At 37.7% G+C, this 15,217-nt stretch overlaps 1 protein-coding gene across 2 annotated transcripts in view; it reads left to right on the forward strand.

Annotated features, from left to right (window-relative positions):
- NTNG1 (netrin G1) overlaps positions 1-15,217 on the forward strand; it is a 369,085-nt gene that overhangs the window by 298,256 nt on the left and 55,612 nt on the right. Inside the window, exon 6 of one of the 2 annotated variants that reach the window (XM_013962581.2) lies at positions 13,092-13,259. The exons of the other annotated variant lie outside the window; for it this stretch is intronic. Coding sequence (XP_013818035.2) covers positions 13,092-13,259 — 168 coding nt within the window. The remainder of the gene's footprint in view (positions 1-13,091; positions 13,260-15,217) is intronic. 2 annotated transcript variants of the gene reach the window in all.

Genomic DNA, 15,217 nt, shown 5'->3' on the forward strand with positions numbered 1-15,217 from the left:
GTGAGTTTTAATTTTTCAGGAAGGTTAGGCATCCCACCCAATGAAAATCATTTGGAAAAAAGAGTCTGTATTTCAAAGAAAATAGAAAAGCTACACTCTCCTCTTCCCCAAGAAACTATCATAAGTACATAATACAGAAGAAAATTACCTTCTAGGTAGGAATCAGATTGTAACTGAGGTGTCTCTCTTGATAATTTCATACAGGTCAAGCAGTTAACAATTCAAAAGTAGAATCACCTACATTAGTTTTTTATATATGTAGGAAGATCCTCAATATGGAACCTCAGTATCTTGGAGGAAAATCATAAAAGAGTATAAATATAAAGTATAGGCCTAAACAAATATTTATTATATTAGAATATGGAATAGAGCTTAATTTATAAAGTTAATTTTCAAAACTCACTTCTAAATTGGTTTAGTGTAAAATTTTCTCTTCACTTAAAATTTCTTGGCAGAGCTTATTAGCAAAATGATTAATTATAGTATTACTTTCACTTCATCAGGTAAACCAAGCCACTGAATACTTAACATTAAACTTGCAAGCAGCACCCCCAGATATGACCTATGTTTACCTCTCCTACAGAAAAAGATGGAGAAAACCATTTCAGAGAACTAAATTGTTCCAATTTGATGCTAATAATATACATAAATATATTTTCTATATAAAACTATAACAGTGATTTGAAATTTTTTCTAAATAAACAATTTCTAAAAATCACTTGTTTTTCAAAGTGACTATCACAGTTCAAGTAGGCTTGTTCTGTTAATTCCATTTCTCCCCATCACCAAAGTACTCACATGGAAAGTAATATTCAGTCAATAACTTGCATATCTTGCCTACATATTACCAAATATCTATTTATTTAGTAACACCTACAGATGTGGAAAATTATTGCATTCTTTTTTCATAATTTCAGAATTCATTCTTTTTTCATAATTTCAAAATTCATATATTTTGAAGATACAGCGATATCTAACCCTTTGCTTTTACGTGGATGTAACATACACACAGAGCAACAGTAGATCAGCTTTTCTAATAAATATTAAAAAGCCAAAGTTACAGTGAAAGTTCCGTGTCTTGCAAGAATGTTATTCACTATAATCTAATTATGAGGAAAACAGTTTGATAATACCTGTTTACAGTAGCCTACCCACTTGATCAGAGAAGGCAATGGCACCCAACTCCAGCACTCTTGCCTGGAAAATCCCATGGACAGAGGAGCCTGGTGGGCTGCAGTCCATGGGGTCGCTAAGAGTTGGACACGACTTCACTTTCACTTTTCACTTCCATGCATTGGAGAAGGAAATGGTAACCCACTCCAGTGTTCTTGCCTGGAGAATCCCAGGGACGGGGGAGCCTGGTGGGCTGCCGTCTATGGGGTCGCACAAAGTCGGACACGACTGAAGCGACTTAGCAGCAGCAGCCACTTTATATCAATTACTCAGTTATTAAATATTTCCTTCTGGAAGGCTTTGCCCTTTCTCAAAGGGATTCAAGTTAATTACAGAGACAAGAAGTAGACATAAAATTTATCCACATATCCATGAAAAATAAGGAACACAGGCAGTCACATGCTATAGCAGTTTAGAGGCAAGAACTCTCCTTGTGGACTTGGATGGCCTCAAAGGATCACACTAGAAATATAGTTTTGAACTGATCTCAGTGAATGGCAGATTTGAGTCATGAAATGGCTGCTTTAATAGTTATGTTCTATGTACCTTAGCAAAAATAGTTTTAAAGCACTCTGGTTATTTTCCTGCTTTTCCAGTCATTTCTTTTAAACATGGGTGAATCTAAGGAAAAAATAACATTAATTCTTAAATTTACAATGTTTATCATTATTTCTGGATTGGAACCAAAAACTTTAGAGATACAGTTTCAGTTAAAAACGTCATGAAAACATATACACACCCATACATACAAACCTGAGATATGATCAGAGTACCTTGGTCTGTTTTCCTTAAGCCAGAATCACCAGTAATCCTTCTCTTTCTTTCTCTGAGAAATTGCGTAAAAACAAATAGGAAATAAATCCACTTCTTCGCAGAGATAATGGCTCACACTTAAAACATACCCTAAAGAATCTCTCCTGAAGACTAATGTAACCAGCTCATATCTGTAAATATAAATTGCAGAGAATGGAATTCTCAAGTGAGAAATTATTTCTTTCCTGTTATCTTCCAGTTTCAGGCAGCAGCTTTATATAATGATTTGAATTGCTGAAGTCCCTATTTAGTTATTTGTAAGAACACTCTACTTATTACAAAAGTTAATACATATAGCTTTGTTAGGGAAGGGGCTATATATTTAATGTCCATTCAATGTTTTGGGAATCATCAATTGCTTGCTTTTGTCTGGTGTGGGAGTCATGTTGTGTTAAGTGCATCACAGCCAAGTTAAAGAGCAGATGTGTGGTTTGTGTCTTTGTCCATTTAGTTTTCTGTTTAAACCAAAGGGTAATCTAGCTGAATATAACAAACCCTGATTTTTCCTGATGCATACAGATCCTCCAAAGTTTAATAGGAAATGGCCGAATATTTCTTCCCTTGAGGTTTCTAACCCCAACCAAGGTAGGAGCATGTCAAATTCCTACTGATATAAAATCCCACATGTTTAGGGGGAAAATCCCACATTCTATTTTTTTAAGCACTAAATAAGAGCATTATCATCAATGTCATGCCTTGGAAAAAAGTCATAACTCAAATATTTTTTCTAATATGAAGTGTCCCAGAAGTATTATAGCAACAAGTGTAGGAAAGATTAGATGGCACAGAAGCTATAAGACCTTTACCAAGTTTACATTGAATGTCAGCCAGTCCCAAGAGAAGTCTAGTGTTTGTTGCCGTCGCAGTGGGGAGTATAAATAATACATCTTAAAAACTTTTGAGTGGCTCAGATGTCCTCACTGTCTCCTTTTTGCTTTGCTTAAGTAAACTAACTGGTAGTTTAGTTGTATTGAGGGTTAGGGAAAATAGTGAAGGCAGTACTGCAACCCCGAAGAGACCTGTTTTTTGCTTTTTTTAAAACTATGGTTCCATATTGATTGACAGGAATTTGGATCTTTCTCTCCCACTCTCCCCCTCCTCTTCCCTTCTACATCATAGTGTATTTTCTCTGTCGAGGCTTTCCCTCTTTTAATCCTGTATCAATTAATAATTTCTGTTAGGATTAAGAACAACCTGTTTTCTTTCTATCCTTAGAGCAGTAATTATTTTCTGACTTCTAACGTCATAAATAAATAAATAAAGGAAACTGAAGACAGCAGTGTGATTACAGAGGAAAAAATAGAACCTTTAAAAACTGGCCAATCAAATTCATCAGATGCAGTGTAATGTTAAAATTACATTAACATCTAGCCTATAGATATATATAGCCATGTATAAATAGTTCATATTAATAGAAAGTTGTCTTCTTTTGCGTCTTTTCTTCTCACACGCACAAAAAAAGGCACATCTTTGGCTTCCACCTTCCTTTGTTATATACAGGATGTTCCTTTTAAGCTCTAATGAACACAGATGGAAGAGGAAATAAGCAAAAGGAGAGACCAGGAAATAGCTGCTAAGCAAAACAAAATATATTAGCAATTTGTTGAGGAGTCAAATTGGAAGGGCTGCTTTTTCAGTCCTTGATCAGAGTGATGAAATCAAGACTGTCCTAGATACATGTATTACTAGCAAATAGAATTATCTTAATCATCTGCTCCAAATGATTTTTTTTTCAAATTTCTACATACGTATGTGGAAGAAGAAATACAGATCAAGCTCACCCCATTCGTATAATTTTGTGAAGACTGTGGGGAGGTTTAGCGCCTTTGCTCCTTGGCAAGTTCAATGAGAGCATCTTCAGTGAAATGTCACTCAGTATTTCCCATTGAATTTCATAGCTCAACAAATTACACAAGACAGGATCTAAGACGTAACACTTCACAGTGAGTTTTCTGCTGAACAAGATTATGCATTGTTGAAAACTTGAGTTTGTGCTGAACAAGATATGCATTGTTCAAAACCTGAAAGAGACCCTTTTATTATTTTTGCTACATTTTCTGAGTGTCACAAAACTAAAAGCTTTCAGAAATAATCTTTAGTTAATATTAGTTGCAGTTTTTAGAATGTAGATTATGAGTTCAAATAAATTTATTTGAGAGGTGCACAGTTGAATACAGTGCTGGAACTTGAAATTTTAGCTAAAAGTGTACTGTCTGTCAGAGGTCAGTTCTGTGCAGGTGTAGTTTATCTGGTCAACATCTGCAGAAAGCATCAAGCTCTATCCTGTTTTTGCTACTTTCACAAGTGGCTATTCATGAATAACTGAAAAACAAAAGCAGGCAAACTTAAAAATTCCTGCAATTAACAAACTGGTATCATAAAAGTAACAATTGTTAGGAAAAGACTACATTTTTGAAAGACAGGTTCCAATTGACTCTGAGGCTGAGATCCAGGTTCTGCTAAATGGTTGACCATTGTTAACTATGTTCTGTGATGTCTAATCAGTTCAGCAAAAGTAATTTAACTGGTTTATATGGAGATGGGCTACTGTTACACAGAGAGAAAGACATGGTGAATTGAGTTAATGATGTTACTAATTAATTCAACAACTCAACTACTATTATAAGAGAAAGACAATAGAGGATCCTTATATCCATAATGTTATTGAAATAATCTGCATAACTGGATTATTTATTTAAATGGTAATTCTTTTTGCATCTGTAAATAAAGCTTCCAAACTTTATTAACAACAAAGTCAAACCATTTTCAGCCAAATACAAGCTTTCTCTGTGATTGAAATAAACTCCCAGAGGCAACAGATACAAAGAGTATCTACTTTTCAAGTGGGTTGATGATAACTAATTACAATTTGAACTTTTCTCTGTTGTTTCTAATGTGCTGTTCATTCTTTTAAACCTATCCAGTTGCTCCCAAATTAGCTTTGTCAACAGTTTCTTCTGTTCAAGTTGCAAACCACAAGAGAGGTAGGAATTCTTGGATTCATACAGTGATTTCATGGTGTTATGTGTTGTGAAACATTGCACTGTATGAATCTGGAATATCTGTGAAGTGTACCCATCAGCTTATTGGTGAGGCATGTTGATTGATAATGATCAATGCATCAAATAGTACTGAGTACTGTCATAAGAGGAGAAAAAGCTTCACTTGGAAATTTGACTGCTGCAAATTTAAAATGCTGCAATATTTGTTTTCTGAAGGATTAATGTGCAAATCAGAATTATAACACTTTAGGTTCCTGTTTAGAACATGAATGTTAGAGCTATTAACATTGTTACTCATTTGCATTGAAACTAAGGAAACTCACAGTGAGTTTCAAGAATGCTTTTCATGAGAACAGAATGGCAGGTTCATGTATGGTGCCCATTTGACAAATGACGTACCTTGGAATTTCCACTTCCCAACATTGTTTGAACGGAATTTGAACAAATACCAGTGAAGAGCTACACTGGATTTAGCGTTGATTATGACCCCAAAATAATCGTTACGTTACTTTCTTCAAATGAAAGTGAGCGGAATCTCGTCTGTGACTCATGAATGGCCCGTTCCAGCTGGCATCTGTCATCACATCTTCACAGACTGAGGATTTTTCAGGAAACATAAAGACTCCTGTTTTTATTTCACCATTTTCCTTTAAATGTCCTATGTGACAGGTGTCTTGTTTTCCATCCTTGACTGTTGGGTACATGTCATGTTTCTTTGGGGGGGGAGGTGGTTATTTTTGTTTTTCATAAAACATCTCTTACAAAGAAATGTATTTATTAACAATATATGAATTTGGTTTGACCCACTTGGTGAAAATGATAATTATAGCTTCTCTATTCCTTACTGAAAAGAGTCAAATCATTTTCCAGACTTGAATCAACTTGAACTGGTCCTGCCGTGGCATATCCAGTAAAGGAGGAAGCTGGGCAGAAGATGGGAAAGGGAAACTGAGAGGATTTAAACCATGTCTTAAACTTTCCTCACGATGTGCTTTTACATAGCAAACACTGACAGTGCCCTTTAAAAGGGTATCCAAATGGGTTTGAAATTTGGAGAACTAAGTTCCTCAGGAACAGAGCAACCACCTATTTGGGCATGTGTGCAAAGCCTACTGCAGTCATTGATGCCATGGTAGTGATGTCACTCCTTACCTGTGATAGGCAGACCTACAGAGAAACCAAGGAGGTGAAGGAGAAAGGAACCATTAGAACCTTTACAGAACCCTTCTCTTTTCTGTCATGTCAAAGACTGTATATACAAGAGGCCTCTTGACTTGAAATTTGACCCTGCATTATGAATCTCTAGTTTCTTGGGCGTCACAGCACTAATGAGATCTGAACACATCTCCAGAGGCAAGAAGAAGCCACCTAGTGAATTAGAGATATCATAGAATAATCCACACTGTTATCAAATAATATATATGGAAGGGCTTCAAAAGGTACATAAGGTTGCAAGACAGGTTTGGGGGTGAGGTAGGAACCAGGAAAATGCTGCAGCCACTTTATTGCCGTGCCTGGGGGTAGCCCCTGGAGGCTTGGTGACTCTGCTAGTGTAGTGAAGGGAAACCGCTTTTTAAGAATTACAGTTCTTTCACCTAAAGTCTTTTCCCCAAATCCTCGCTTTTTGAGTGACTAAAACTAATTTTCACCAGCTCTAACTTTGAATAAGCTTTCCTCACTTGGCCCCAAAATTAATGGGGGCAGGAGGAGAAGGGGATGACAGAGGATGAGATGGCTGGATGGCATCACGGACTCGATGGACGTGAGTCTGAGTGAACTCCGGGAGTTGGTGATGGACAGGGAGGCCTGGCGTGCTGCGATTCATGGGGTCGCAAAGAGTCGGACACGACTGAGTGACTGAACTGGACTGACTGACTGATGCCACATTCGGGGTCCATTATCTTATATTCTGTGATGTATTTTGTATTACAGTACATAGGTAAAATAATAATGGAACTGGAGGAAACATGGGGAGTAGTAAGAAAGAAGAGACCAAGACATTTACCCCTTCTCCTAGTCTTAATATTCTTTTTCTTTCATTCTTTCTCTCTAAACTTTTTTCTTTTTTTCTGTAACTCCTACCTACCGAGGCCTTCCCCAGCCAATTCCAGTCAGAAAGTCTTTAAACCTTAGAAGAGATTTGGTTCTCTCCTAATCTTTGACAACTTTGAACTCTCCTTCTACTGAAACACTGCTAGCTTTTATTGCTCTTAACGAGCCAGTTCTTAGGGCTTCCTGGGTGGCTTAGCGGTAAAGAATCCACCTGTAATGCAGGAGTTGCAGGAGATGCAGGTTCGGTCCTTTGGTCAGGAGGAGCCCGTGGAGCAGGGCATGGCAACCCACTCCAGTGTTCTTGCCTGAAGAATCCCATGCACAGAGGAGCCTGGGGACTACAGTCCATGGGGTCCCAAAGAGTCGGACATGACTGAAACAACTCAGAATGCATGCATCAGCCAGTTCTTAAGTAACGTATCATCGTAACTGCCTTTTATGATGTCATGTATGTCACATGGAGGGGTTTGCTCTCCCAGGGGACTCTTGGTTGTCACAGCTTAGCAGTTGCTATTGCCTCTAGTGGGTAGAGGTCAGGAATGCTTCTGAATAGCCTACATTTAGGAAAACCAAGAATGATTTGCCCCAGATGTCAGTAGTGCTGAGGTTGAGAAACTCAGCGCCATACTCTTTAGGCCTGGGCCTCATTCTTGTTGTCCCCTGGTATAAGGTGGTTCTCGATCAAAATGCATTGCTATGCCATACTATGCAAATGTTTTAGCTTGTCCGCATAACAGTAGTCAAAACATACCTGAAAAATAAAATAGAGTCTACAGTGTGATTTGAGATGGAAAAGCTGTGTAAAACCATAGCAATTTTTTGAGAATTTCCTTTTTCCTACTGAAATTGATCTGTATAGACATATAGTCAACTCTCAGCTAAAATATTTACTAACTCAGTTACAGCTTGATATATGACTGCTGTTTTTCTGAACTCTTTAATATATGGAATATAGCCAGACTCTTATGGCTTTTGAAATGAATTTAAGCATGACCTCCCTCTGTGTCTTCCTCTGTTTTCCAAAAGAAGATGCCTCAGGATCCTCACTGATTCACTGACTCACTGATTCATTCATTCAACATATTTTGAGTACTTAGTATATGCTCGGTGATGTGTTGAGTTCTGTTTACATCTGTGAACAAAATGGACACACTCTGCATGCATGTATTTACATTCAAAATATAGGGCAGAAATTTTTAACATAATTTTCAGATACTCTAAATACTCCAAAACTTTAAATAGGAGGAGGGGGAGATTAATGTGTTTGAGTCAGGAACTGTTATTTCAGATAGTCACAGAATTTTCTCTGAGCAGAGACCTAAAAACAAAGTGAGGCAGCAATTCACAGGGAAATCTGGGGGAGGAGTAGGTCAGAGGAAACAGCAAGTGCAAATGCCCTGGGGAAGTGCTTGGCAAGTTTTCAGAGCAACGCGGAGGCATTGTACAGTGAGCGAGAAGTGTGACAGTAGAGAATCCCTGGGAAGCTAGGGGCCATATCAATTGGGAATAAATGAACTGAAATTCTGCCTTTTATTCTGAATGAGGCAGGAAGTCAGTAGGATTATGGGCAAAGGGATGTCATGACCTAATCTAAGTTTGGAACCAGTTACTTTGGCTGCTGTGTCCGGGAGACCATCACACGGATGGAAGCCAGCAAAGCAGTTTGAGAACAACAGCAGTAATCCAAGTACTAAGGATGAGATGGTGAGATGTAGAATGTATTTTCAAAGAGTAGTCACGAGGACCTGCTGATTGGTTGGTTATGGGGGTGGGGAGGGGAAGGGAATGAGAAAAAGATTGGTATCAAGAACAACTCCAGGAATTTTGATCAAAGCATTTGATGGAATGGAGTTGTCATTTATCAAAATATAGGGCTGGCTGCTTATGTAAGTAGCAGATTTGGGAAGGATAACCTATGAGCTCAGTTTTGAATGTGTTAAAATTGAGATATCTATTAAATGTCCAAGTGGAGACATTAAGAAGGCAGTTGCATATATCGGTTTGGATGAAGTCTCACCAACTAGCTGGGAAGTTGGTCTAGGCTGGAAATAACTATTTTGGAAAAGTCAGGTGGCACAGTGGTGAAGAATCTGCCTGCCAATGCAGGGGAAGCCGGTTTGATTCCGGGGTCGGAAAGATCCCCTGGAGTAGGAAATGACAACCTGCTCCAGTGTTCTTGCCTGGAAAATACCATGAACAGAGGAGCCTGGAGAGCTACAGTCCATGGGGTCACAAAGAGTCAGACAGAACTGAGCAACTAAGCATGCACACACACAGAGTATACTGCTGCTTATAAAGTTATGAGGCTGGGTAACAAACCCTAGCTCTGGGTTAGCCTAAAGAGCAAATAGGCGCAAGGTTTGAGCCCTCAGACATCTGAGAGGATACAAGAAAATGCAGAAGAGGGGGGAAAGCAATGATAGGTGGGGAAGGAAGTGAACCAAGAGAGAGTGGTGTCCCAGAAGCCCCCTGATTCGGAAAGGGTTGCCAGAAAGCCCTATGGTCATGAAGTTAAAGTGAGACTTGTTTCGAAATAGTTGGAAAGAGGCCCAGCCACACTTAGCTGCTGGGGTATAGACATTGAGAAGTAGAGGGTTGGACTTAACCAGGATCAGATTTTCCCAGGAGTCTGTAATTGGGGTGGGAATTTGGGGATGAGGAAGATAAGACTACATAAAAGGAAGTGATTATAAGGATGGGCCATGTACTCTATACTTTGTAAAAAAAAAAAGGGAAAGGATGAAATGGTGGGTAAGTGAATTAGAGGACCAGTGAATTATGGACTATTAATATCATCCCTTCTGGATCTTAATAAGATTGTGCAGCTCTAACTGTATCATTAATGATCATTCATGGATTCTGCGCCTGTGTGAAAAGACTAGTTCCTAAAGAATGGGAAATTAACAAAAAAATTAACAGAAAACTGAAAAGTAATTTTAGAAGTTTAATCATTACATTTGAAATGTCTTGAGTTTATATAGTGCTCTGGTGTTTTTGAAATCCCTTTCAAATATCTTCTTCTCATTTTGCATTCTCAAATATACCATGGCCAGAGAAGACAGATTTATCAAAGTCTCAGAAGAACCTTAGAAGTTTTAAAGGAATAAAGTTACTATTAGCTTGTTTCTTAGATTCTAAAGATATTTAGAATATCCACATATCTTCTGAAACAAGCTTATAATATTGAGTGTTTAGCTGTGTGCAGTTTTGTATGTAAATTATTTCTATAATTTATATTATTTAAATCTCCTGTCAAAATTGATAAATTAGTTTTCAAATGAGACCCAGAAACAAATAGTTAATGTCATATAAATGCATATTGTTTATTGCATTCAAAGAATAGTAGGTAACAGTGAGTTTCTAACATGGATTGGGTCTTTATTCAACTTGAATGTCTACAGACATGTATTTTTTGGTGGATAAAGCTTTGTTAGGTGAAGTCCAGCATGTAGTGCTGGCTGCTGGGCAGATCTTACCCAGAAAGGAGCCGTGTTATGAAACTTCTCCAGCCCTGTTCTCACCTATTCCCCCATGTTATGTCTTCACACAGTCTATTCTTCTCACCGGAAATGCTCATTTCCTCCTTTTTTTAAAAAAATAAACCTTACCTGCCCTCATAGAATATTCAATTTTAAGTTAGTTTTTCCTAATTTTCCTCAAGTTAAATGAATTTCTCCTTATATCACTTTGCATATCTGTGTGTGTGTTGCTGAGTGTGTGTGTGTGTGTGTGTGTGTGTGTGTGTTTTAGCACATCCTCTTATTTTTTTTCTAGTTATCTGAGCGCATTTGTCTTGCCTTAAACAAGCATCTTGACAACAAGAACTTACTTCTGTGTGGTTCTGAAAAGTTCCTAGGATGAATTTATGTACAAAAAAGATTCTCTTAAAAAAACTCTGGATTAATCGCATTAGGTGCACAGAGTACTAACCTAGGGCAGGGTTGAGTGAAGAGCAAAAACCACTTAGGGGCATCTTCAAGAGAGGGAGAGCCTGAGGCCCTGAGTACCCACTCCTCGGGAAATCCAGGCAGCTCTGAAGAAGTCCTTGGGAAGCAATTAGATCTGAGATGTGGGTCTCCTCCCTGAAACTACTGCTCTGGGGTGGCTCCAGGCCAGAAAGATTCTCCCTGTTCCAAACCCTCAACTAAGGAAAGTTGGAGAAGCCCTTTGGGTTTCTGAGGGAGTCAGAAATGCCAGCCTAAACTAGGTTGAACTCAGGGAGATATAATGTATGGGGGTGAAATGTTTGTCTTCTAAGAGAATTTAATTTGGTGATACATAATTTTATTATTTTTCTTGTTGCTGTTATTATTACTAATTTGGCGTGACTTAGACTATTTGCAGGATTATCTTACCCCACCTCCCATATGGCCTCCTTCCAGAACTCTCCTCTCTCTGGTTCCTCCGAATCCCCACTCCCACTCTGCATCCCCAGTACACCAGCACACAGTGACAAAGCTGGCCTGCAGTAAACAAAGGGCCTTGCCTTCAGGAACCTCCCATTCTTCTTGCCTTTCTCTTAAGCACCTGGGGTCTCTAAGATGCTAACCCTATTCCTGAGTATCTCCCAGTCTTCACTGTTTCCAGTGTCCTCCTCTGCTTCTATCCAAATTTGATTTCATTCTGTTGGGACCTTGCCCTCAACTCTCTGCTGTAATAACTGGCTGTCATATAAATGAATCTATACCATTCTGATGAGTGGCAGATGTTAATTTAAAATAAAAATCCAATCACCCTTCTTCCTTAATCATTTTGATGACACTCATTTTTACTCTGGTCATCAAATGCAGTGCTTCCAAAATTTTGTTCTAGGGCAAAAGAGTAATTCAGCACTTTACATTGTACCTAACACATAAACCAACTGAATAAATTACTTATTGCATGAATGAATGGGCTCAAATAGTGACTGTTTGGCTTCCTGGTGGGATAAAATAAAAGCCAGACATTATTGAGAGGGGTATTTTTAGACAAACAAGGTTTACAGTTTCATAGTTGACCTTCCTTGTAATTGTGAGCTAGGCCTAACCCCATATTTTGAGAAAACAAAACAGATTCCCCACCAAGTTACTTGTCACACTTTCTTTCTATCTGATTTAATAACTACTGCACCAGTAGAGGCTTTTTTCTTTTTTTTTTCTTTTTAAAAAGTTGAATTAGTTTGGTTGAGATACAAGAGAGAGACAATTGAGTCACTCTCCACCCTTACACAACTCCTTGTCTAATTATCACCATCACCCTTAACCCTCAGAGGAACCTCCAACACTTTGAGAAGACAAAGAGAAATCTAAGGGTACAGCAGCTGCCTGCCTCTTATTTTGGAGTAGACTTAGCTTAAAACTTGCAAGAAAAGGAAATCTTAATCACACTCTTTTCATACCAATAATCTCCCTGTTTTTTATATTCTCTCTCACACATAAGCAAACATGCAGATTTGGCCTGATGAAAGGATTACAAAAAGCCATATTCTCTTCTTACCGATTGGAAGGAACAAAAATAAACAATTTAATTGTCTAGACTCGTATTAAATTTGTCATGATTTCTTCTATGAAACTCTGACTGAGTTACTATCTTGACATAAATGATGGTATGGCTCTAAACAAAGGAGTCATGAGTGATGGCAGAATCAGGCCTTAGATGCTGACAGTCTTTCCTCCTTCTCTTTTACGACTGCAAATATGAAGAGAAAATAAAGGAAGTGATGCAAAGACAGTGAAGTTTTTAATGTGCAAAAATTAGACTTTTGCATCATTGGAAACAAGCTTTCCCAAATTTTAAAAGGTGTACACCTGCAAATGCTTCTGTTCATATTGTCTGCCAAGAATTAACACCCTCTGATCATGTTCTCAATGTCCAACCTTTCTCTCCTGCTTGAAACAGATGCTACTTCATGCCAGTCACAACCACCTGTGGTCACCATGTGTCATGTGGAATCACATACATGTAATGCCATTCCGCCATCTTTTCTCCACTTCTCATTTTATCTGAGCATGTAGTGTGCTGATACTCTGCAACTGTATACACTCTGTATACATTTCTGTTCTTCCTTGCAAGATTGTGAATGCTTCGGCCACTCCAATCGATGCAGTTATATCGATCTGCTAAATACAGTCATTTGCGTGAGCTGTAAACACAACACTAGAGGGCAGCACTGTGAGTTATGCAGGCTGGGCTACTTCAGAAATGCTTCTGCACAGCTGGACGATGAGAATGTGTGCATAGGTCAGTTCCATTATAATTTCAGCTATTGTTCTGTGCCTTTCAAGCGATGGGGAGCTATTTAAGGTGGAGAGGCTGGTGGTTTGCACCACAGCTGAGCCAGAATGAACTTTCTTAATGGAGAAAACCTCCTTGTGGTGGACTTGAAATTCACTTGTGCTGGTTGAAATCATAGTTGGGGGATGTATTTTGAATCCTTTCTTTATTGTTGCTTTAAAGATGATGAGCTGAAAGATCATGTTTAAGAGGTAGAAAATCTTCTTTTTATTTTTCTTCTTCTTTGTTTTTGCATGAAATCTTAAAACCTGGTCATTTCAACCTGATCTTAAAGTCTTGAAGTTGTACATTCTGCTTTCAAAATGTAAACTCATTTTAAGAATTTTAATTATAGATATGGGAAACTAAGACACAAGCTTTTGTAAATAATTGGTAATCAACAAATATTGATTTTAAATACTGCCATTTGGAATTGAAGGCCACTAGGAACTGGTAATGTAGAAGTTTACTTGACTTTTCCATCCACAGTAATGAAATTCCATTTATTGAATTTTCCTATAGCCCAAAAGGAGAAGCAATTTTTCAAAACTGCTCAGGGCAATTAATTCTTTTAGTTTCCAAAGTACAGGAGCCCTGGAAAAACAGGGCCACAGAGTTCCCTTGAGCATTCCTTCCACCCTGTATGACTACTGATCATGTCAACGCTGGAGAATCAGGTGCCCTTCCCATCCAAAAAAGCTTCTCCGACCTTTTACAATGAGGAACCTATCTTTAAGAAAGGGTGGTGATGCAAAAATAAATAAGAAATGGAATTTCAGTTCATAATGTACTTTGGAGAAATGCATATATTCAAAATGGTGAAGGGTAGATATGTATCTATTACCAAACAATAGGTAATATATAGGCAACCAATGTTAAAAGTAGATTTTTTTTCACATAGAGAGTAGATAGAATACACAAACTGAAAAATGAAAGGTGGTCCTTTCATCAAAAAAAAGGCAGCAAACTATTCTGCAATTCTAAGATCATTGTTTTCTAATCTGATTGTCAAGGTTGTATAGGTGTTTGCCAAGTGTCACTTAAAATAGCTGGACAAGTTTTTTTCAGTTAAAATGGGTCAAGTTTTATAATACTGTTCATGTCTATAGTATGTTCTGTTTTTCAAAGTGCTTCCTTATTATTTGTGAATTAGTGGAGAAATCCCTGGACTTAGAGGCTGGAGAGCTGGGTTCAAGTCCCAGTTTGCTATTTAATAGCTGTGTGCCTTAGGTAAGTCATGGAGAACTCCTGGTCAAATTGGTATCATATGGGATGCACAGGAAATACTTGGTAAACTGTGAACTGACTTGCAATTTTTTTTAACTTGATCCTCATTAACAAAATTGTGGTGGTAAGTATTCCACTGATAATTTCCCCTATTTTCTAGTTGAGAAAAGTAAGACAGATTGACCCAAATCATACAGCTTAGTAAAGAGTTAGTTTCCTGACTTCAAAACTTGAACTCTCTCCCAACTACCGGGACACAATTAGCAAAGCTAAACTTGTCAGACTTTTACTTATGGTATGCTTTTAGAATGAAAGCAGCAATTCTACTATAAGCTTGTGAACAGAAGTTCAATTGCCTTCATAACATTTGGGTTACAAAGATTTGAGAATATTAGTAAAAACCAAAAGGTACATAGCTGTCTGAATTTCAGATGCAGTTACATTTTGCTGAATGTCATTTGTAAAAATATATAAATGTCATACTATAAATGTGGAAACAAGTGAAAAGGTAAAATAAATAGGAACACTGGGAACATGGGAATAAAACCTAATAAGTTTTTTCAAGACACAAAACATTGCAATAAGGAGTAAATGTTTTACAATAGCAATTTCATATTATTTTAAATAAATCAAATAAAAAGACCTTACAAGAAAATATTTTATTTCATAAAATTTCTCATAGCAGGTAATTAACAATA

This window comes from Capra hircus, chromosome 3, assembly GCF_001704415.2.
Source record: "Capra hircus breed San Clemente chromosome 3, ASM170441v1, whole genome shotgun sequence".
In the NCBI taxonomy this organism is placed as follows: Eukaryota; Metazoa; Chordata; class Mammalia; order Artiodactyla; family Bovidae; genus Capra; species Capra hircus.